Source organism: Ambystoma mexicanum, chromosome 9, assembly GCF_040938575.1.
Source record: "Ambystoma mexicanum isolate Mex_15411 chromosome 9, UKY_AmexF1_1, whole genome shotgun sequence".
Taxonomy (NCBI): domain Eukaryota; kingdom Metazoa; phylum Chordata; class Amphibia; order Caudata; family Ambystomatidae; genus Ambystoma; species Ambystoma mexicanum.
In genome coordinates, this window is record NC_090931.1 from 313,646,118 (window position 1) to 313,671,534 (window position 25,417).

The following is a 25,417-nucleotide window of genomic DNA, read 5'->3' on the forward strand; positions in this document are numbered from 1 at the left end:
CCATATTATTGGGGCAGGTAAATTCCCCCAAACATGGCAACAATGAATTCTAATACCAGTACATATCAGCGGCCCACATTCAGATCTGTTGAATTACAGGCTGCTAGTGATGCTTGACACAAGCGCAAATATCTTTGTGAGCCTTTTATTGGAAAAGTTAAATAAATGGTCTGATGTGAAAAACCTCTTGAACATCCAACATACTGGGTTTAGAAAGGGTTGCCGTACAACGTACTCTATCTGGGGCCTCGAAACCTTAATATCCGACACATTAAAACCCAGAGTCATGTTTATACTTCTATTATGTTGACTATTGTGCAGCTTTTGATAGTGTCCCCCGTGTAAAACTTTGGTTGAAATTGGAAGCGTGGGGTATAGATCTCTCTCTCCTGTACTTTATCAAATTACTGTACAGGGACACTTCGATCAGGGTGAGGCTGACTCAGGAGGGTGCATGTCGAAGAGCTACCCAACACACAATGGGCTCAAACAAGGATGTGTTCTTGCCCCCCCCCCTCCTTTTTCAACCTCGATGTAGCAGATCTAGACCTGGCCTTGAAGTCTCCCCGCAATTCTCCACCAAAGTTTGGAGGGGAGAACATCCTATGATTCTCCTACAGGGGCGACACTGTACATTTGTATGCTGAACTAAATGGCCTCAGGATCAATCTCATGAAAACAAAAATAATGCCTTTTGGAAATCTAATTATTTGGGACTACCTATAAGGGCTTCACATTCTCTGGTATGTTACTCTGAGGCTCTTCCCCCCAAAAGCTTGGCGTAAATGGCTGGATATTAAAAGTGCAATTAACAGGTGTGGAAGTCACTATTGAGACCAAGGTTGTAGCATACAAGATCTCCATTATTCCAGAAATACTATACGCACTGGAATCCCTGAGAAAGCAGTGCCTGCAAAAGATAGCGGCTACAATATTACACTCCATGTTGGGCCTCCTGGGTACCATCCCGGTGTAAGTAATAAGATTAGAACTTGGGCTGCAGTCCTTAATGTCTCTTTGGAAAATGGGAAAATGCAAGTTCTGGTTAAAAATCAATTCTGTCGGGGAAGCCAAAGGATCATTAGTGGGCCTGACAGTTGAACACACTAAGCTGAGATCCAAGAGCACATCGTAAAAGGCATTGGTGGATTCTGTCAAGGCTCATTTTGGGGAGATTGATATGTATTTCCTTACTGATCTGGAGATGGCATTGTTCCCTAAAAAGTTAAGAGTCAAAACTGTTGGATGTGACCGCACCCAGTCCATCGCCAAACTATCTAAAATGAGAATGTATAATCTTGATACCCATCAGGGACAGTTCACTAAAACTCCACGCAGCTATTTGACGAAACTGTGCAGTCATGCCCTCATTCACTTCATTATGTATTTGCGTATGGGCATCCTTCCAGTGCGAGAATATGTGGGAGCATGGAAGGGCATACTGTTTGATGAGCCTATATGCCGGTTGTGTAAAGGTAATGTCGAACCTTGAGGGCATATCCTCATGGCTTGTCCCACACTTGAACATGAATATGCAAAAGGTTATGAAAAATGTCTGAACTATCGTTCTGACCAGTTCTGGGCATCCATCTTTGGTGCAGAATCTCTAGTAATGACAGCGGAATGACAGCAGCTGTACATCATATATGGCTTAGGGCAAAGAAAATACATTATTTTTTCCTACGTGTTTCCCAACGGGCCGCAACTCTAAAGCTGGACAATAAAGCAGATTATTGATCCAAACGCAGTGAACCCCAGCTGGTACATTCTCAGAACGACTGACGGGTCCCATGAGAGATCTGCCGACCCCACAGAAAGAGTGGCTTCCCTAGCAACTGGAGCGGATCAGCGAGGAGGCGCAAACAGAAGCCGTGGGAGATAGAGGAATTGGCAACGTTTCCCCACCAGAAACACGTCATTAACAAGGTGCGCGGGGAAGATAACACGCCGGGGGAGCCACGGAGAAGGAAGTGACGAGAGGGGACGACCCGGGCCCCCTGGCGACAGAAGTACCGTGACGGTAGGAGCGCCAGAGGAAAAATTGAAACTTAACACCACTGTGAAGCAACGAAATTAAAAGGCACAGACGGTAGGAGCACAGCAGCTTGTGACGGCAGGCTGTAAACATGTCGGAGCACGCCGGGGGAACAGCACTGAAATCAGAGACCTGGAGCGGCCCTAACGGGAAGAGGAAGAGCAGCGAGGCTGCCGCCCCAACAGATCAAGAAGAGGGGAGAAGCGGTGCGAGACTGGAGGAGCAGCAGACGGGACCTCCACTTCCCTAACAAGGTACTGCGCGCCCCCAAGACCCCAACAGTTGGTGCAGCATCTCCCCCACCAGCGCTCCATGAGCTCAGAGGCACTCGCCCTGCCCGCCATATATCCGCGAAGAGGGCTGGGTACCCTGTACGCCCAGCAAAGACTTATCAGAGCCACAATGGCAAGGCAGCAAAACCAAACAGGCATAGAGGGCCAGGAAGGCCTACAGGGGGACTCTCTCCCCATTACCCACATGATGCATTAGTTAAAAAGAAAAAAAGAAAAAAAAAGAAAAAGGGGCACGCATCCATAATTCATCAGCAGCCGGGGGAACAAATCCACAAGGGGAAAACACCAGCAAAGTGGGCACAATATCTCTTCATAAGAACGCCAATTAGGAGCCTGGCAGCCCCTTCGCCCCCCAGCACCAGAGAGCACGCTAAGCGCATGAACCTGCCACAGAAGCAAATCTAACTACCCCCCCACCTGGTCACAAAAGGGACCAGACCTACCCAGGCAGCGCTCTCACAGGACCCAGCAGAACATCTCAGCATCGCAGAAGCGCAGGGATAACTCCCAAGAGGGGACCAGCCCATTATCCAGGCTCTACGGCCCCAGGGACACGCAAGACAAAACACCAAGGTTCCAGGAAAGGTGGATGTCAAGCCCACATATCCAAACCCAGCACAAACACTGGCAATGCAAAGGGAACAGCAACACAAACCACAAAATGTCTCTTCCAAAGATAAAGAATACCTCACAACCGGCGACCAAGCAGCCCTGGATACCCCCATGACCGAAAGGGAAAGACCGCCACTCCTGGAAGATGGGTAGGGGCAAGATCTGCAATGTTGGAAGTGTTATCGGGTGAGAAGGGACTATGGTCATAGGTGGTGGGGCGATCTTAAGGTCCAAGCCTACTGGAGAGATGTCCTAGCTTGGGTTAGAGGGGTTGAAGGGATACACAGGGTGTTCTCGCCGTAGTTCCTCCTCTTTGGGGTCCAGCTGGGGGAAGAGGAGAAGGAGGAGACTGGACATGGTCATATGGTGCATGTTATGCTGGTAGCGGCTAGATGTTGCCTGGCCCAGTTGTGGAAAAAAAAAAAATCGATGCATACCGGTGGAAAAATAGCGGGTGGACGGTTCATGCCATATACCATATGGAGTTTCTGACATCTTCTGAACGTATCACGGTCCAATACAGAAGGACAGCGAATGTCCTTTTTCGTGAAGTGTGGTCGGTAAACGCCATAGGAGGGCGGGGACGGCGAGACCAGGTAAAGGTGATTAGGGTGAGTTACAATTTGGGGCCAGGGAGGCAGTCTGGAGGAGACAACCACGGGGGCTGTTGGAAGGGGGCCCATAGGAAGTGGGGGAGGCTTGGACCTCATGGGGAGTCGGAGCCAAGACATGAACGCATGTGAACAGAATATCATCTGCTGCTTGGGGGATGTGCAAAGGAAGGGTGGGAGAGTATGGGGGAGAAGCGGGGTTAGGGGGAGGTCGGGGGTGGAGGGTAATTGTAGGTTATAGGTAACTGTGTTGATTGATGATAGTGTATTGTTTGAGATGCCAATAAAGTTCTATTTTGAAACAAAAAAGGACAAGGTTCAGGTGGGAGTAGTTGGGTGTGCAGTAGGTTTTGTGGAAGTTCTATGCAGAGGTTAGTGGTTTTGCCATCATCCGCGTTAGGGTAAAGTGGCCTTGGGGCCTGGTCAGGCTATTTTTCCATAGCAATGACCATATAGTGGTTGTGGCACTGTTAGGATGTAGTATTTTTAAATGTTGGGTGTCTAGTAAATTGGGTGGTAGTTAAAGAGATTACTGCAGCTGTATCCTGGGGTCACTTTAATCGGACACTGACAATGTAGTGATTATAGTGTTGGACGATTATTCGGTCTACAGTAGGGCGAGTGGTAGTTCTTCAAAGGGGTCAGTGTGTCTAGTCATCCACATTCTGTTACCGGGACTGACAATGCACTAGTTGTAGTTATATGAAAAGGAGGAAGTGGGGGGCGTGGCTTGGTAGCCACCTAAGATGGTGGTAACTTATCGAGCTCCGGAGCGAGGAGGGAAGAATGGCAGAATATGTGCAAGAAAAGGGGCTGATTATTCCAAGCTAGGCCTGGGGAGCGCTGCACTAGCTCAGTCAGCTGCAAACTGTCAGTCAACGGGAGTGGAACTTGCCATGAAAGGCTGTGGTGACATGAGCGGCCCCGCTCTCGCAGGGTTCTACCCACAAAGATTGGTTACTTGCGGCTGTAGGAGGAGGAGCAGTTAAGGCGCCCATGGACTGGTGCTTGGGAATCCGGAGCGCACCCAGAGGCGGAGCTGCATGCTACAGAGCCATAGTACGAGGTGGGCTACTCGAGGGGCCTGGATGCCTTAGTTATCTCAGCTAGTCGTTAGTCCTACTTCGCTACCTATCTCCTAGCGGCCATCTTTGAATGTCCTGCTTCTGAGCTGAGGCGGGCTAGAAGAGGGCCATATTGAGCACAAGAGCGCTTCCTGCCAAACCTGCTTTTAAAATGTGATTGAGCTGAATAGCCTGCATCCAGATTTAGAAACTACATGCACTAAAATTACAAAGATGGCACCTGTCAAAAGCTGGAAAAAAGTGGTGGACTAGAATTTTTTTGCACCAAGAGGTACGGCACATAAGCAGGGTTTGGCAAGCGATGAGCCCTCCCACCTATCTTCTCCATCTCGTGATCGAGGACTTGCTGCGCTGGGTCGCATTGAAAAATTGTTATCACGCTTTGAGAGCACATTTTATAAACTTAATGAACAAGCGGCCCAACTGGAATCAAGAACTTCCACCCTGGAACAGAAGACATCGGAATTGGAAAATCAAAGTGCCCAGTTGGTCCCAGTAGTGCAACAAATGAGCACAAAGATGGAGGTGGTGCTTAAGGGGAATAGATCCACAGAGAATAGGCTGTAGCATCTCGAGAATGTGGTCAGAACGATGCAGATACGAACTCTGGGCCGTATGATGCCTTGGACAGGGAAATAATACTGAGTGCGGCCCTAGGAGAAAGGTACCCTGACTTACCAACAGCATAAGAGCGCTAGCTCTTCCCCGAACTAGCGCTGGTCACTTGGAAATGGAGGAAATGGTTGAAAAGCCTGAAGAAATCCTTCATTGGTAAAACTCAAAGCAGGTCTTCTCTGCCCAGCAAAGTCGAGGGTTTTAAGGAATTACAAGTAATAGGTCTTTTGGGACTCTGACAAGGCGGAGGCGCTATTGAAGTCGAAACCTCAGAGGGCCGAAACGGACAATGTCATACCTTAAGATAGGCTGGAAATAAAACGGTTGCCATTTTGCGACTGTGTGAGGGTTTAACTATCTGTAGTCGCCTTATAAATATAGTCATGCAGTTTGATACGTTTCATGTGTGCACCCCATTGGGACAGATGCCTGGTTTGGAAAGACCTTTGTTCCAGAATCAATATGAATGGACTTTCATCTCCCATATCATCACTATGAAGAGGTCGTACAGAGGGATCCTATGGTTGTCAAAGTTGTATTTGTTTCCCCTTTTTCTTCTTTTTGACAACACTCTGTAAGGAGGTTCCTCATGTAAAGATTGTGTGCTATGTTATGTACAAAAAACTTCAATGAAAAATAAATTTAAATAAAAATTAAAAGTGAGGTAGTGACTGCGGAACGTTAGGTGTGCAGAAGATTGGGTTGTAATTCTACAAATAGGTGAGAGGGTCTTGTCATTGTCAGTGCCAGGATAAAGGGAAAAAAGTTAGGTGGGATTTGCATGGTGCATAATAGATCTGGTTGTACTTCTGCAAAGAGCTTAGGGTGTCTTGTCATCGCCAGTGCCATGCTAAAGTGGTCAAGGTGCGTGTTACGTGGCCTTTTACATTGGGTTGTAACTTTAGGTGGGAGTTGGTTAGTGAGTCTGCTGATAGTTCTGTAAAAAAAGTTAATAAATCGCCTTGTATTTGTGAGGCAAACATGTCCAAAGGGTCTGGCTAAAGGACAGATGCTATGGCCACTTTACCATGGCATGGGCAATATAATGGTAGCCTGGATGTCCAATTTGTAGAATTGGAATAAGTAATGTTTATGGATTTTTAACCTAGAAGAGCCTCGTTAGCTTCCGAACAAGTATCAGGAGCTATTTTAGACTCCCTTACCCAACTTCTGCCATACATACATACCTATCTGACATTAACCCTGTGTGTTTGGGAATGTATATAAAGTAACATTAGGACATATGTAAAAGAGGTTTAAAGCATAATGAGTCCTATATAAACAAATGGTTCCATTTTATTTTGCATATCATGTAGAAGTTAGATTTGTAGTATAAACTAAAGGGCTCCTGGAAATTCCCCGATGTGTCCAGGTGGGAGGTTAGCTACTGAGCACAAAATGATCAGAGCATGCTCGAACACATTAAGACTCCAGAAAAATAATTTTGAATGAGTTTTACTAATAGATTAGTTGAAAAGTGAACATCACATTCAAAATGTCATTGTAGTGTTAGACATACATTAGGTTTATACTCATTCATAATTATTTTTATGGAGTCTTAAAGCATTAGGGAACGCCCTGATCATTTTGTGCGAAGTTAGATTTGTGACTCCTTAAGTGCTAGCTCCTCGATCCCTCGAAATAACTCCCGCTTACAGGGTGATGCCAGTTACCCAGGTACTACTTTTAGTTTCTACTTGTTCAATCCTTATAAGATATGCAAACATTTGATATGGAAATACCTAAATAGACAAGTTACTGTATGCTCATTTGAAATGTTTCATTCACTATGGTCATTAAAGTTTGCAAAAGAATTAAGAATATAAAAATACAGCGAGAGTAACTGTGCATTAAAAACATGACTTTGAAAGGTAGTATCCATACTTTTCTAGTCCAAACGCTTTGCGTTAGAAGAGGTGCATTAAAATGCAGCTTACCTGGGGTGAGTGAACATGCCTGAAGTTGTCTGATAACATGACTAAGTTCCCCTTGCAGATTGGCTCCACTGGAGTTCTTGAGGACTTCCAACATGATCTCCACATCAGCGATTCCATCACCCTCTGCATCAAACTGTGCAAATGCCTGCAAGAGATAAGAATTAGACCCTCGAGTCATCCCCAACGCATCCCCAATGCAGGACATACAGACAACACAGAACAAAATCCAATGTTCAAAATTAGTTTTGGCTCCTAGAGGCGGTATTGGCCTGATGTATGGTAGTAATGTAAAGAAACTATATGTGAGAATGTAACTTTTTCTGGTAATATTGGAAGGATACATGAATGCCACTACAAAGAACAGGATCAAGTTACCAAATTATGTTGCCGAAATTTGTGGCACATCAAACAGGTCTAAACCAACCTATTCTGCCTGTAAATGCATGGATCTGTAAAGCAATGGTTTCTTGCAGCCATTGAGCTACTCCTTGTCTAAATTCATGTCAATTTAATGTGATTAATATAACACCCCAGCACACAACACTAGCTGGTCCAAGAACATTTAGAGGCCAGAAGAAACACATTCATTATATTGAGAAGATTTATAGAAAAGTGTAATATAAAAACGTATAGATATATATGCATATAACTGTTGGCTTTGCTAGTGCCGTTTGTTCTAGAGTGATAGGATTACACAAAAAATAATGTTGACACAAGTAGAACAGTCGTCTTCCATTGGATTTGGACATTTCTAGGACACCAACAACTACAGCCAGCACATAACAGAAGGTGGTCAAATTACTGTTGAAAAAGAGAACGATTTGATTCGATTTTGGCGTTTCTCTGAAGTGTGCAATCTTGGGATGACATATGACAAACCAACACAAATTTACATTTTCAATCTATAGTCAATATGGAGGACCGGTCAAATTCTGTTTCTTGGCTCATTTCTCATGGCACCTTATGCGAAATGCCTTTCCCTCTACAAGATTCCACTACAGAATTTCTTCCAAGTTACACTTAACGAAGTTCATTAAGAAGCTCGAGATTAAGCGTAATAGTAACGTTTAAATACTTAAGACAACATTTATTTGATACCCTTTCCAACATTCTCCAATTGTTCTTTACAGTCTGGATAACATTCAAGATCATTCTCCTATATTACAAAACTCTTGGTAATGTATGCAATACCATCCAGCACATACATATCAAGTAATCTATTATACTACTTAGGGCTCGGTTCACACTTTTTATTTGTGTTGTTGCTTAGACGCTGAGCATGGAGTATGGCCCATGTAACATGGTGCCCTGCCTATAGACGATGGACGACTAGTGTTAGATTTTCCTGGGAACGGTGCAGAGGAGAATTTCTCTATTGGTTATTCTGAACATAGCAGTTCGTTAAAAGTATCTTTCTACGTCACTAATCAACATCTCTGATCTCTTGATTTAGACCTACTGTAAATCCTGTGGATGCACCCCAAAAAAACGGGGAACTGTTCCTTCTCATATGAGGCAGCTATCTCATGGAACCCATTGCCTATTTCTTATAAAATAGAGAAAAAAAACGTTTTTATTCAGAAAATAACCGAAAACGTGAATTTTCCCAAATTATAAAATTCAGCCTCGTTTTCCCTCTACGACTCATTTATATTTTTAGTTGCATATCAGCATGATGGTACCGCTTAGGGCAATAGAGGTCTATATAGATCATACAAAAGAATTGCGCCTGCTAGTGCTCACGCTAAATCCAACGAACAGTGGAGAAAAAGGATTGCAACCACCCTCAATACCACCAGGGAGTAAGAAACCGCTACCTCCGAAGCAATCCCATGTAGACGAGCAATAGTAAAGGGGAACAAGACAGAGGTGACCCCCATACACTGAACTCATAATAATGAAGGCGAGAACAATCCTACGCACTATGGCTACCATCTCCCTTACCATGCCAAAAGATCATGCAGCTATTCAACCGCTAGGACCAGACAGCAGTTTAAATACCGAGCAACATATTTTGTGAATTATACAAATCTCAACTCAGATAATGAATTGTTTCTTCCTCTATCACTGGGTGGGATGACTCCTAACCAAACCAGTCAACCGATCAGTTAACTTCATCAGCACTTCCCTACTCTGTCAAACACTAAGTTATTCGTGAGCCTCCTTACCCACCCAAATCTCTCAATGGGCCTCATTACAACTCTGGCGGTAGCCGCTGCCGCCGGAGTTGCATTTTTTCTGGCACCCGCGAATGGGCAAGAACAGGGTCATGCCGAGCTCGGCGGACCCTGTAATTGCCCATTTTCGAGTGCCGGAATCAAGGGAGTCCCGATCCCCATTCTGCCCTATAGGGCTGAATGGGGATGAGGACGTCAGATGCACCGGCACATTGAGTTGTGCCGGTGCATCCGACGTGCTCTCCACCCGGGTGCCGTTACACCTGCCAGGAAAAACCTAGTGGGCGAAACGGCACACGTGAGCAGAGCACGTAGTATGGCGGTCCGGGAACTAGGGTACGGGCATGCTTACAGGTACCGTAGTTCCTGGACCGCCATGGTTGTAATGAGACCCAATGTCTTTTAATCTTTAACTGTTCTGATCCACCAACATCAAACACATATAGGTCATATATATGAATAATGCAAACTTTGTAAAAATGATATGGTGTACTTATCCAAACTTAACATATATAAGTGCTTCTGTTGCTGTATGGATTGCATAGTATCCAAATTATGTGCAACAAAATACACAATAGTTATCACAGCCAGTCCATACGCAATGAGTTCCCCGTTTCCTCAAACAAAACTACCAAAAGAACAACCAAAAGACCATAAGAATTATTTCTGTTATGTGATTCAACGGCTTCTCAGAGAATCAGGCCAGGGCCACAAAATTCTAACAAATATTTGGCAAGGATTCAGCATGCAAACTATCATTTACCTATAAAGCATCCATTCAATGATATGAAAAACACAAGTTCAGCTGGGTATAGTAAATGCTAAGCAGACCGTAAGCAGTGCTCGAAGCAGCAGTTTGTAACAATGTCAGTGTTATTACGCTTATTTTATTTTTCAATAAAAAAAAGTAGTATTAGTAATGTACATCATATTTTTTTCTTAAAACATTGAAGTAATCATAGGCGCCAACTAGATGAATAGCGAGAGACATGTAAATTTAAGATTTAGCCCCACACACGAACAACCCTCAAATGTACTCCTGTTAAGAACCATTTAAGGATTATCTTTTTTAGGAGGGGTAGTTGGTTAGCAGCCCACAGGATGGCTACGATAGAGCTACTGCTCTCTGTGTCCCGTTTGTCATATTTCGTTTCCAGAATACAGTTTGAGCAAACTACACCCAAGTAATGCTATCGGGGGATGTTTGTAGCTCTGCACCATTATAAGTAAATGTAAACGTGCTGCTAACTTTCCATCAATATACAGTGTCTACTCCGCACAGGCAGCCATAACTCATAATGACGGCTCTCAACACATGGCACAGATCCCAGGGCAACATAAATAATGTCTTTGATAAGTCACTTACAACAATTATTTGAGGAAATGCCTAATGTTCAAATACAATCTTTCTAAAAGTGATGTTTGCGACTGTTATGGCGCCAAACATCTGGTTATACATAGCTCACTAACATTGCGTAGCTTTCCGTCATTACGGTGCAGAATTTCAACTGATCCTCTTAACTCCCTTTCAAATGTTTTTTCCCCCTGGCACAGCCCTGTAGGTGCACAGCCAATGCTGCTAAAAACTCACTACAAAATCTGCAAGGAGCTGGCCAATCCTGCTGCAGTCTCCACCTCTCCCGTTCCCTCCTAGGCTCTCTGCACTGCACTGGCTTCTCACTTCACCACTAAAACTCAGGACATCCTGTCCACTCTCTCCTATTCCTCTACCACTCCTGGGCCCCCCCCTCCGGCCGCCACCCCTCCTCCTCCTCCTTCTCTTTGTTCACCCCTGATGATGTTTCTAGATAAGTCTGATCTATGAAAGACATGTCAAAGCAGATGCTCCCCTGCTCCTTCAGAACCATCAAGGACCACATCGACATCCTCGCTCCAGCCTTGGCCGATTTCTGCAATCACTATTTTGCCAATGGAACCTTACCTTACCCCACCTTAAGCACTCCCTTGTGCACCTACTCCTCAAGAAGCCCTCCGACGATCCTTCCTTTCCGGCAAACTACTGCCAGATCTATATCACTCCTTTCCTGGGCAAACTCCTGGAAAAGCTGGCCATCTTCCAGCTTACTCTCCATACTAAATCTGTTTTCTGTCTCTATTACCACCAGTCTGGCTTTAGAGCAGCCAGAAGCACAGAAACTGCTCTCCTGAACACCTGTGAAGACCTGCTCTCTAATCTCGACTCTAACCTTCCTCCTGTCCTCATTCTCCTTGATCTATCCTCTGCTTTCGATACGGTCAACCACAACATCCTGATCAATCGTCTCCATGACAACCTGGACAGCACAGGTCAGGCCATAGCATTGTTGACCTTTCTATCCAATCGACCCTCCCAGGTCCAACTTTGGTCCTTTCTCTCTACTTGTGGTGTTCCCCAGGGCTCTAACCTTGCCCCTGGCTCCTCAACCATTACTTGACTCCTCTGGCCCACCACATCTCTACCTTCTGTTCTAACTTTCAGTGTTACACAGAAGACACTCAGCTCTCCTTCAGGATCCCCTCAGCCTCCTCTGATCTTTCACTCATTCCTGAGTGTCTATCCGCAATCCAGGAATAGTGTGCCTCCAAAGATCTCTGCCTTAATGCCAGGAAGACAGAGATCCTTCTCATTGGGACCCCAGCTCCTGCTTTCCCTCTTGCACACTGGCCGCCCACCCCAGGTCCTCCAGCCGCACCTTCCTGCGATGCGAAGAACCTTAAGGTCATCTTCAACTCCACCCACTCCTTCTCTCCACAATTCTCGGACATCTCTAAGAAGTCACACTATCAGCTGTACCTCCTCAGAGGAATTCTTGCTTTTCTCACTTTCCCCCAGAAGCTCACTGTCTCCAGAGCCCTGGTTCTCTCTAGACTGGACTACTGCAACAGCCTCTTTCTAAATCTGCCTGCCTCTACTCTTCGCCCTTTGCAACTAATCCAGAACAGGACTGCAAAACCTGTCCTTGGCCTCAAGCCCAGGGATCATATCTCTCCAGCCCTGAAATCTCTGCACTTGCTCCCTGTGGCTGCAAGGATCAAGTTCAAGACCCTTTGCATCGTCCACAAGGCTTTCCGGGGCTGCACTACCTTCAACTCTCGTTCCAAAGCATCTTCCTTCTCGAGCTCTCCACTCATCCACCTCCAACTCTCCGAGGGTCAGACGCTTCTCCAAGCAAAGAGTGGGGGGCAGAGCTCTCTCCTCGGCTAGGGCCTCCCACTGGAACAATCTGCCTGCCTCTCTCAAACTTGAGTTGAACCACCTCTGGTTCTGGAAGCAACTCAAGACCCTCCTTTTTGCTTCTGCTTTCTCTCCCCTGCTGATGTCCCTGACTGCTCCGCACACTTGTCACCTGGCTACCCTCTGAACTCTGGGCCAGGCTCCTGCATGTCCAGTTGCCCTTGCACCTCTTCCGGGTTCTGCACCTGCAACACTACAGTCCCTTCTCTCTGCACTTATGAGCCACTCATTCGCTGCACTTTTTGAGTTACATGCTCTTCTCCCTTCTCCTCCCCACTGGCACTTCTCTCCTCCCTCTTCCCTGCACTTGCGCAATGTGAATGACACAAGGCCTAGTAAGATCTTTGTTTTGTCCTCCATTTGTTCCCCCGTCTTGTCGCGCCTAGAAACACTGGTGTACAGGTGCTTTTTTTTCTCTCTCCCTCTCGTCTGTACCTTGTTGTGTCTCCTGCATATCAATTTTAAAGTGCTGGGCACCTTTAATAAGCAGTTCACTGTATTGTAGTTGGTCATCAATCGGGGAGTCAGCAATGGGCTGATCCTGGTTTTCTAGGGCTCTCTCTCGCTCTCTCTCTCTTTTTCTTTACAAGAGACCCAAAACGCCATTGTTGACATGAAGCAAAGCAATACATCTGGTCCTGATGTTTTCTGTATTGACTGTTCTGTATCTTTTGCAGATCATTTTGCTCCAGTTCTCCTCAACTTATTCAACAGCTTTACACAAACAATCTGCTTCCGGTACATTTAGTTAGGGCCTTGTACTGTTATTCCTGAACCCTGTAAAGATTCAAATTGAGTCCAGAATTCTCAAAATATTTCATTGATCAATACTTAATGAAGTTCTTGAGCAAAACAACTTGCTATTAGCACCCTGGAGGGGGTGCTAGCCAATCAGGTGGTTAGGAACGCAGACTTGAACCGCTGGTGAAAGCCTGTGTTCCATGCCGCCTGACGGCCAGCTCCCCCCACCACCATCTTTCCCCCACCCTCCGTCCCTGTTTATTTAATTTTGCCCACCCACTACTTATCTTATTTTGGCTGCAGCGGCATTCGCCACCACAGACGCACCCTGCTCCCAATGGCTGCCATGGAAAAGGAAGAGGGTCCCCGTACAGGGCCCCGCCTTCCCTTTCCATGGCAGCCATCTTTGTAAAGTATGTTGCTTTGTTCAACCCGACACTCACAGAGTCCTGTTGAACAAAGAAAAAACCTTTTTTTTTTTTTAACACCCCGGGTTGCCGGTTTGGCAACCCGAGGTGCTAATAGCCTTAAACACCAATTGCCTTGTTATCTACCCTTGCTCCGCTCGGGACGATAATTTGGGTGTATGTGTCTTGTGAGATTGGCATCATGGAAGGAGACACAGACAACAGATTCAAAGTATTACAAAAGCTTTTATTAATGAAATTACCAGGATTTCACTACCTAAAGAAAGTCTGTCTGTGTCCAAAACCTATACCAGCCCTCAAAACTAATACAAAACAATGTGTTGGGATGTTAAAAGAAAAACTAAACATTGTTCCAAAAGTAAATGCTCAGAGCTATTTCCAGCTAAAGTTTATTCTTCAGCTTCTTTTGCACAAATGTCAATACGTTTATTACAATGTTCAGTTTACCTTCTTTCGGACTTGAAGCAGTTAAGTTCCACACTTTTGTAAAAGTCAGGATACTCTTCCCTAATGCTTAATAAGTGATAAAGTTCCACACTTTTGTAAGGAACAGAATACCTTTCCCCAAGTGCAATATTAAAGGTGACACAAAAGAAATCTCCTAGGGCTTTTGTTTCGTATTTCAAGAATTCTTTACAACTAAGGGTTCCCTTCTCCAAGTCCGATACACACCATTAGTTGGTTTCCTTCATCTGCCAAAGTAAACTTCCTTGTTATCGTATAGGAGTTCTCAGGTCTATGCTCAATTTTCGACCACACGGTCCATCCATCATGCAACCAGGAACTTCCAGGTCTTCTTGAGTAGTTCAATCTTCAGCCAAACAAGTAGCTTCTATAATGTAGCTCCACAACTTTAACATACAAGTGGTTTCTCAACTTTGGCACCCAGTTTGCTCTTAAGAGTCTTTCATTCAACTTGGTTTGCAAAATTAACTTCAGGTCATTGACAACATGCAGATTTTGCTCATTTCATTCATTTCCATACTCCGAAAGAGCAGCCTTGTATGTTTCATTCAATTTAGTATTGAATAAATGTAATTTTGTGTTCTTCATTCAAATTGGTATTCCGAAAATGCTGCTTTGCTTGACTCATTCAATTTGTTAAATCAACAATTGTAACTTTGTTTCCTTCATTCAATGCTGTTCAAGAAAAACAACTTTGCATGATTTCATTTAGTTTGCTATTCAAATAAAGGCAACGTTGCCCATTTCATTCAGTTCGGTATTCAAAAGAAAGCAACTTTGCCTGTTGCCGCGAACCGCTATTACTCTCACGGACCATAGGAACGCCCCGGGTATTCCAGTGTCCCAGACACTTACCCGGGGGCTTAGCAGCTCCGCTCCTATCCCCTTTGGTAGGATCTCCGTTCTGTATAATCACACAAGCAGGATTCCCAGGATTTTGTTTGGCTTCTCGGCATCTCAGCTTCTTCTGCTTCTGGATGGCTGTTCGTTCTTTCGTTCTGCTTCTCGCTCTTTCTCTGCACTCCCATTGTGGTTCAGCCTTCCACCTGTGGTCCATTCATGTGTATACCATTAACCATTACTGCGTGACCCAGATTACATGGACGTGCCTGACCTTCAAGCATCTTCTTCGTCCCAGTACCAGAGTGGTGAGGGGAAATGATATTCATTGCTCTCAGTTTATTCTTCCTCGTCTCAGTACTATAGTGGGGAAAGTGTGTGTTATCCATAAGACTCAGTTGGTTCTTCCTCGTCTTAGTATTATTAGCTACTCCAAGATGGGAACAAAGGGGGATTGTCTTATAGTAACCTATAAAAGGTTGGTGAAGGATTAAGCTAGATATCACAAGAATAAGGGGATACCATGTCTCACCCAAGGATACCCCACTCCTAATCCCCAAGGAGCCTCCACCCAGTTGATCCTCCCTTGCTTGTCCACCCCCAGTGTCAGGATCCAATAGCGATGGCCATTCCCGGGCCACCTGCATAGAGGATCCAAGAGGAGCAGGAGTGAGAATACCATCAGGTTTCTCACCGTGTAAGAAAGGTGGCAGCCTATTGGGTTGGTACGAACAGTGTGATTTAGGGATCATAATCAATCCCAAAGTTACGGGGCAAGTTTTTAGCGACAACATTGGCTGTATTTAAAAGAACAGATCATAGGATTCAACTTAAGAGTGATGCTGTACCTATTCCGGCGAAGGCCAGGTGTCCCCCCACAGCATTGAGGGATGAGCTTGCTAATTAAATCAAATAAATTGAAAGCAGAAGGGATCACTGAAGCAGTGGAGGCTTCAGAGTGGGTATTTCCTGGGGTTATAATTAGGAAAAGCAATGGAAGCGTCCGACTTTGAGGATTGAACAAATCTGTTGTAGTAGAGAAATTTCCTTTACCCAACATAGGTGAAATGGGGGATTTGATGGCAGGTGGCAAGTTTTTCAGTACATTAGACTTAGCCTCGGCATACCACCAGATTCCACTAAATCCAGCTACCTGAGACTACACCACCTTCATAACCCAAGTGGGTACATTCAGATTCAAGCGCATGTGTTTTGGTTTAGTTTCGGGTGCTACTTTCTTTCAATACATGATGCATGCTGTATGAGTGATTAAAGGCACCATACATTTCCAGGATGAAATTCTGGTTAGAGGTAAAACCATAGATGAACATGACTGCAGGCTGGCAGAGGTGTTGAGGAAACTCAGTTTGGTGGGACTCGCTCTACAAAAAAGAAAGTATCGATCTAGGACCTCATAGCTATTTATCAATTATTTATTTACCTTTTAAAGGTCTATTTATTATTCCCTTTTACAACAGTCTATCCATCCAGTTTTTCTCTACCAGTCAAGCAGGTCATTACACCCCACTATTATTTGAATTCGATAGTCTACCTTCAATAGAGTTGAAGATATTTTTATTTTATTTTTATTCCATTTTGTTAATAAAATATCAACTTTTTACAAAATTATCATCCAAATGAATTATACAACACATAAATAAAATTCTTAAAAAGAAATAAATCAACACTAAGTTTTGCTAAATCAATTTCAATTGTGTCTAAAACCTGCAATATTTAACGACATACAATTCCAGCTTAGAATCCCTTGCCACAAACTTTCTAAGTCAATAAAATCCAGGTTATAAACCAAGTCTTTAAAAAACATCATAGGCATACCAGATAAAACCGGCTTTTCAGCATCAGAGGATATAAAGTTTCTAATTCTTTAGTATTCTCACAAAAACAACTGTAAGATGTTTCATTTGTTAACAATTTATGAATGGCTAAAATTTCTCTTGTGGGCAATACATTTAGGCGAAACTTCATAAAATGATCACGCGTGTGCTTATCTGGTGATCTCCTACAAAATAACACTACAAGACCCCTATTTTTACGTCTGTAGTTGGACAAAAAGAGCATGCTCATACGACTTTTCACAGGACTCTACCCAATCACTACAATAAAGTGATCGTTTTACTTTAGACAGATTCTGTATCAGGACTTCACTCCTTATATCCTTCTCTGTCAGATAATTCATACACGTTTGTGAAGAGCAATTGACCGCATTCTCATCTGCTAAGTTCGATAAGCAGTTTAGGTCACAGTAAAAGGAGTCCTTTGGTGGCTCCAATATTTTACAATAGCAAAACAGGTGTTTCCATTTGGTAGCAGCCTTCAAGGATTTAATAGCCAGCTCAAAGCAAATCACTGAGGCGGCGTGCAGTCTTCGTTTTCAATGTGTCTAATTTAACAATCAGCCAAGGTTGCAGAACTTACACTAAAACATAATTAGTGATTGGATCGGAAATGTTGCATATTTAGCGTTGATTTTAATCATCTGGGCAGCATTCACATTGTGTTGTAAATATTCCCAAATGTGAACTTTATAAGCCAATTTGTGCATTATCAAACAGCAGAAAATCATGTTCATAAGCTAGCCATGTGATATAAAAATAGTGCATTTTCTGTGAAATAAAACACAGCCTTATCTAAATACTTGTGTATATCTGCCAAGTACAAATAAAAACCGGTATGGTGCCAATAAGTCAAAACTAGTCTTAATTATTCTATTAAAATTATATTCCACACAAATTTTTGTAAACATTAAAGTATAAATCCTTTTAAAGACATGCCAATGTTTTTCCGAAACCCAGTATTGTTTTTACTTAGTCTACCCCTGTCCTCAGCCCATTTTTCTAGGTCTCTTAAAATAAGTGAAGCATACATTTTACTATCCGCATCCATAATGCTGATAGGCTTATCATTTTTGGGATCTTCACGATTACCTTTTTTAAAAATTGGAATGACGTATGAAGTTTCCCATGATTTAGGCATTGCTCACCATTTGGGTAAACCAGCAGAATAAGATATCTTGCCCATAAATCTGGGTCCAATTTAAGGAGTTTATTGGACAAGTTATTCAGTGTAGCAGCACGCAAGGAACTTGCTGCCCCAATTACTATCAATATATCCTTGCGATCAAAATCGATCTGCCATTTGTCTCTGCACATTCATATTCTGCAGGCTTATCCTACAAGTCACTAAAATACTTCACCCATAAATATTCTTGAATAGGATTAATTTGTTTCTCAATTTGATTGCTCTCCATATCATTATTTATATCCCAAAAATGTGCATCTGTTACTTTTTTTTTAAAGATTGCCAACAATCTTTCCTCATCTCTTTGAACCATTAAGTAGCGATGTTGGCAGAACTCATTTTTATATACTTGTGTTAACTTTTTAATTTCAAATGGAGCAAGTCTTCACAGTTTTTTTCTTAAATCGACTTTACATTTCTCCATAGCTCTTTTTTCCTTTAATTAATGACAGCATCAAAGGAATGTGCAGGTCTCTTTTCTTGTCTATTGACATGGACCTACATATATGCATATAAACACACAAAGAATTGTGATTAAATTTATTCCAGTGACCTGCAGATGCCAGTTGTAGGTATCCCTCTACAATAATATGTTACGTCTATGAAGATGTTTAGCACTCCATTCAATTCTAGACTTTCCTGAGTTTATAACCAGATTCTTGGGCCCCACATCGAGTCCTACAGTTATCATAAAATCAAACTTACATGTCAGCATATTGTGGTCTTTCGAATTAGATACAGGTTTTTGCTGATATATATATATATATATATTCCACAATTGAACTACACTAACCCCTATGCTATATCATTCGTGGGATGTCTCCTGACACATTACCATTCAATCTGTGCAACCCAAAAGATGACATAAAAGCACCCCACAAATGCCCCTGAACTTTTTTCGGTGAATTCAAATCTTCTTTGATCAGGACCAATTTGTCATCCTCATCTTCCATATTAAAGCACCAGGAGTTAAAATCTCTGTCAATAATTAGATGACCATCAGAAAAAGAACACAACCACTCACATATACAATCTGAAAGCTGTTCCAGTAGGACATTCAAGTCACAAATGCCCTTATGCCAGTAGATATTTATAAATAACATATGGCTACACTCCGAGCCCATTGAAAGGTTCATGAAGACATCAATGTGCCTCTAGCGTTGTTGCATTCATTACTGACAGTGATGTTTGTTTATGATTTTATTGCCGTAATTAAGCCGCCCGAAGGGCAACCTCATTTTCCTTGAACTACAGGTTGTGCGACAATTACATAGCCATCCAATATTGGGACACTGACAAGCCACGTTTCTTGAATCAGAAAAACATTAGTCTTGTTAGTTTACTTGCTAACTTTCCATTATTAAAAGGTTGAGCATTACCATGAGAGTTCCAAGATATCAACTTCAACAACCATTATCCTATAGATGACAATTAGCTGTTCTTGAAACATCTTTAGCGTCATGTAATGACCTGGCAATCTAGGACCAAAAAATGTGTTTGTGGAGTTTCCGAAATTTGCAAAAAATATGGCTCTTTGTCCCCTATGGATATCACAATCTTGGCCGGTTTTACTAAATTCATGTGAATAAACGCAATTCTCCCTGTTGTATCCATATGATGTATACAGAAGAGTAATATCATAACCCAACCGTCTCAAATGATTAGATTCCTTTAAAATTACATCATATCCAATTGTTGACAGGATTACCAAAGATACAACATGCGTTCTGGCCCCGTCAATAAAGTTGACCAGCTCCATATCTTTACTCAAAAATTGAACAAAGATTTGGGACTCCAAAAAACAGGGCCAACACATTCGACCTATTCAGAATGATCGCTTTTCCTCTAAAAAAAAAAAAAAACATTCCAGTAGAAGCCTCATATTTTTTTTTTATAATCTTGACAGTCATTCCCTTTAGAGGGCCGGGCCAGGCTGAGCTCTCACTTCCATCTCTTTAATGGCATGGGGAGGATTCCTTTAAAGTATTCTTAGAATGGGCAGAGTACCCTTCAGGACACTATAGACCGGACTCTCATCTGTCGTTTTACGTGGCCGCCAATCGATCAGAGCATCCAAGCTCTCAAGCTACCCACCTTGGTTAATCTCAGTACCTGTTGTACTTATTTTGGTTATACCTGTGATTAAGGTTTGACATCCCACTGTGTTGCCCGATGACAGATCACTGCGTGAAATGGACAGACTTTAAGGACTACAGGCTTCATTTTCATCCATGAAGTCAACTGTGGGATTTGCCATTACGGTTATCTGTTTTGCTCTCAATTTGGGTTTCACCAAAATCTTTCTAATCAGTCAGTTGAATACTTCATAAGAATTTTCAATGTGACCTCATTGCGCTCCTTACTTTTTACATTTTGGTATTGCCTTGTCTCTGTACATCGTTCTTACAGGGTTCGAAATTGAGATTCAATGAGCAGAAGCTAGAACCAGCTCCTGGGTGCCGGGCATCACCCAGTGGGCAGGAGTTTCCGCAGGGTAACCAGGAGGTACAAGAGATGCCCCTTTAAACTTTGTGTCCATTTTATATGAACCATTGGGTTTAAATGTGTATTAGATGAAGACTACATGCAGTAATAGACAGAACCCAGACATGGCCGGAGGTAAGCACAGTGGTAGCACTAGATGCCATTAAGGCGTTCGATTCGGTCAGGTGGGAGCGACTGTTCGCATCCCTGTGAAGCTTCGGGATGGGAAACAACTTTATGAGGTGTCTTCATATGCTCTATTCGAGCCCGATGGCGAGAGTACGCACCAGCAAAAACATATATCAGAACAGTTCCCAATTTAAAAAGGCACTAAACAAGGCTGTCCCTTGTCCCCCTTGCTATATATTCTAGCACTAGAACCCCTTTCTAATATTCATGAGGAAAACATCCAAAGATACAGGAATCCAGGTAGACAGGGTACGACATGTGATAGCCCTATACACAGATGACCTGTTGCTATACATCAAACACCCAGAGGACAGTCTTGAGTCGTACCTAGAGGTCCTGGAGAACTTTGCTATACTGTCATGGGTCTTGATCAGCAAGAAAAAATCCTGCTCATTTCCACTGGCATGGTGGGTGGGGCTAGATGAGACACCTCCCGCGCACCTGGGACTACAATGGAAGGTCAATACCTTCAGGTATCTAGCAGTTAATATACACCACAATACAAGAGACACGCATCAATATAATACACTGAAAGCGAGGTCTGGGCTGGAAGCTTCCATCAGGTTTTGGTAGAAACTGCTGCTCTCAAGGATCGGCAGAATAGCACTCTTGAAGATGGTAGCCCTCCCCAACCTACTGTACCACTTTGTAAATATCCCATATCTTATACCCAGAGCCTTCTTTAGGGACCTGACATCACTGTTAAGAAGAATCATACAGGGATGTGGCAGAAGAAGCGTAGCCCTGAACGTCCTATGCAGAAAATACGCAGAAGGGGGATTGCGCCTGCCACATTTCAAACTTTACTACCTGGCAGGACAGCTCCAGCGTGCGGCAGGATTGTTAGATGATTCAGAAGCAGGCAAAGACATCTTGATGAGCCCTGGTATAGCCCTGTTCATCCTAAAAGAAGTGTTGTGGCTAAGAAAGACGAGGATTGCAGACCCTCCTGGCCTCCTGCAGTTGGGTAGGCAGATATGGTCCAGAAAAAAGGAAATACTAAAACTGGGAGAACCCTACTCTGCTCAGATCCCTCTGGTGGCCATACATGAGGATACACAAGAACATTTATCTCAGAGCACAACGTACTGGGAGGAAAGGGGGGTAGTGACAATAGGAGAGCTCTACTACTCCTCTGAAAAGCTCCCAACATTTCAAGATTTTAGGGCAACATTTGGGATACACACGGGCCAGTTCATAACGTATTCTAGAATGATAGACACTAAAAAATAAATGGCCAGACTTTGCGAATCAGAGAGAAGAGATTGTGGTGCTGGGACTGTTATACAACGCGTCAGAGGGCGGATATGCAGTATATCGACTGCATCAGGGATTGCGGGAGGCATTACTCAGGGACCTGCTGAAAGGGAAAAGAGCGTGGGAGACAGAGACGGGCAGAGAACTCACAGAAAAGGAGTGGTCAAAAGCAACATTAGACCCCAAGAACGTTTCAAGAAATGGCAGAGTAAAACTGTCCCAATACTACACATCCCATAGAGCATATATGACCCTACAGCTGGTATTGCACTTTCCAAATGCGGAGGTAAAACATTGCCCAAGGTGCGCAGTAGAAAAAGCAAATATGGGACATATGTTCTGGTCCTGCCTAGTAATCCAAGATCCTGTCTAGAAATGGAAGCGAGATTGAAGACGGGGGGGGAAATGAATGGTCGCCAGAAGCATGCCTCCTTGCGGTGTACAAAGGTCTAAAAAAGGCCAAGCTGATGAAAAGGATGATAGACCTGGCTTGGGTACTGGCAAAAAGGAGAATTGCAATGGCATGCAAGACACGAGAGGGCCCACATATAGATAGATGGTGGTAAAAATGAAATTAAATTAGAGAAAGTTAGTCAGATAAGGTAAATCTGACAAGTGCAGAAGGAAATTGGGAGGGGGGCTGTGTGGGTACAGATACAGAACCCTAGTGCAGGAGGAGGCCTGGAGCAAGTGCAAGAGGGTGGCAGGGTGAGCAGGTACCTTGGTCCGAATGACAGAGGGCGGCCAGGTGCATGATGCCAAGAGAAGAAACAAACAGATCAACTGGGGAAGGGGGGGGGGGCAGAAGTAAATAGGAAGGTCTTGAGGTGCCTCCAGAACCGGAGATGGTTTTCCTTAAGCTTCAAGGTGGCCGCTAGGCTGTTCCAAAGGGAGGCACCAGCCGAAGACAGAGCTCTACCCCCAGCTTCTTTCATTGCAAAACGACTAACCCGGAGGGTGTTAGAAGTGGAGGAGCGAAGGTCTCAAGAGGGGAGGTATTTACAGAGGGATAGTTGAAGGTATTTTGGACCCAGGCCACAGAAAGCCTTGTGGACAATGCAGAGGGTTTTAAATGCAATCATTGCATCCACTGGGAGCCAACGAAGAGATTTCAGGCCTGGAGAGATACGATCCTAGGGCTTGAAGCCAAGGACAAGTCTTGCAGTCCTTTTATGGATTAGTTGTAAAAGGCAGAGAGTGGAGGCAGATAGATTTAGAAAGAGGCCGTTACTGTAATCCAGTCTGAAGAGAACCAGAGCTTGGGAGACAGTGAGCTTTTCAGGGAAGGAGAGGAAAGGCATAGTACCTGTAAGGAGGTGCAATAAAGTTTGACTTTTTGGAGACGTCAGAGACATGTGCGGAGAAGGAAAGTGTACAGTCAAAGATAACCCAGAGGTTCTTAGCCACAAAGGTGGGGGTAGGAGGAGGCCGGCCAGAGAGTGAGAGGAAAGGATGGAGATGGTGTACAAATACGGAGGATCTCAGTCTTGTTGGCAGTTAGACATAGATAGTTGCTGGCACACCAATTTTGAATGGCGATTAGACCATCAGAGATGAGGGAAGGAGAGGAGGAGGCTGAAGGAAGCCTAAAAATGAGTTGGGTGTCATCAGCATAGCACTGGAAAGTGGAGCAAAAAATGGAGATGCAGTAGGCGAGAGTTGCCAGGTATTGGTTGAAAAGCCAGGGCAAGAGGTTAGACCCTGGGGGACACCACATGTGGAGAGGGAGAAAGAAGATAGGAAAGACCCAAGTTGTACCTCGGAGGGTCGATCAGAAAGAAAAGGTCAGCCAGGCCAGAGCCTGATCAGTGATACACAGGTTGTCACAGACGATTGCGCAGGGTGGTATGGTTAACTGTGTCGAACGCAGAGGGGAGACCAAGTAGGATGAGGACAGAGGGAATGTTACAATCGAGGTTGGAGAGCAGGTCTTCACAGATGTTCAGGAGAGCGGTTTCCGTGGTTCTGGCAGCTATGAAGGCAGATTGGTGGTCGTGGAGGGAGCCAACAGAGTCGGAATGAAGATTAAGCTGAGAAATGGCCAGCTTTTCCACAAGCTTACCCAAAAAGGGAGTAATGGAAATTGGGCGGTAGTTTGCTGGACATGATGGATCAGCAGTGAATTTCTGGAGGAGAGGATGCACAAGGGAGTGGTTAAGAGGGGAGGGGAAAGAGCCAGAGGCAAAGGAGAGGTTGCAGAAATCAGCGAGGGTGTCAATGTGATCCTTGAATGGTTTTAGAGGAACAGGGATGGACCGGTTTTGATGAGGTTTTCATAGATTGGACATGTCGAGCTACCTCATCAGGGGAGAAAAGAGGAAAGGAGGAGAAAGAGGGAGGGGTAACAGCTGAGGGAGGGTCAGCAAGCCAGGGAGGAGGGGGAGCAGAGGAGAGGGTGGCCAGGATGTCCTGGGATGAGGTAAAGTGAGAGGCAAGGGCATTGCAAAGAGCCTGCGAGGAGTGTGGAGGCTGCCGCAGGGTTGTCCAGCTACTTGCAGATTTTGAACAGTTCGGCCGAATTGTTAGATGCGGCAGGGACTCCGGCTTGTATGTGGACTCTTAGTGCAGAAAGCGAGTCGGTATTGCCCTTGGAGAAGGCGGCAGGCCAGTTTGTCAGAGGATGAGCAAGAAGCCCTCCATTTCCTCTCCACTGCCCTACCACTTCCGTTTAAGTGTAGCTAGGTCAGAGTCATACCAAGAACTGCACTTGGCTTTGGACTTCAAACGGATCCTCATAACGGGGGCAAAAGTATCCAGAGTAGCAGAAATAGAGGAGAAGAGAGAGGGCTGTGTCAGGGTGTGCGTCAGCCTGGGGAAGAGGAGGGGGGGAGGGGAAGGTTGCAGCAAAGGCCTCGACTGACACACGCTTCATGGGCCAGATATCCGAGAAGGTGGGTGTCAATCTAGGAGTGGACGTGGCTTGGGGGGAGGGGAGGAGATGGAGAGGAGGCAGTGATCACTCCAGGAGAGAGGAGTGGTAAGGGGGGGGCAGAGAGGGGGTGGCCGGATGAGATCAAGACATCAAGTGTGTGCCTAGCAGAGTGAGTCAGGCTGGAGGGAAGGATAGAGAGGGAGAGTGAATCGCAGAGGTCATGAAAGAGTGCAGATGAGGGACAGGTAGAATCAAGATGGATGTTGAGGTCACCAAGGAGAAGAGGTTGAGGCCAAGAGGGAGGAGGAGAGGTCAGCCCACTCAGAGAGAAAAGAGGTGATTTAACCAGGGGGCCGGTAGAGAGTAGCAACAGGGAGAGGGGGCGAGGGGGAGAGAGGGAGAGACTAGGCATTCAAAAGAGGATTAAGCTTCAGTGGGAGAGAGGCATGAATCCACTCAGGGAAGATCAGGGCTACACCGCCTTCAGGCCGGGTGGGATCTG

The 25,417-nt window shown here is 44.5% G+C and overlaps 1 protein-coding gene across 3 annotated transcripts in view; it reads right to left on the reverse strand.

The window, feature by feature from the left end:
- The window catches only part of ZZEF1 (zinc finger ZZ-type and EF-hand domain containing 1), a 3,309,810-nt gene that overhangs the window by 3,252,137 nt on the left and 32,256 nt on the right, over window positions 1–25,417 (reverse strand). For all 3 annotated transcript variants that reach the window (XM_069614719.1, XM_069614718.1, XM_069614717.1), the window contains exon 2: window positions 7,189–7,333. In XM_069614719.1, the coding sequence (XP_069470820.1) occupies window positions 7,189–7,333 (145 nt within the window). The remainder of the gene's footprint in view (window positions 1–7,188; window positions 7,334–25,417) is intronic.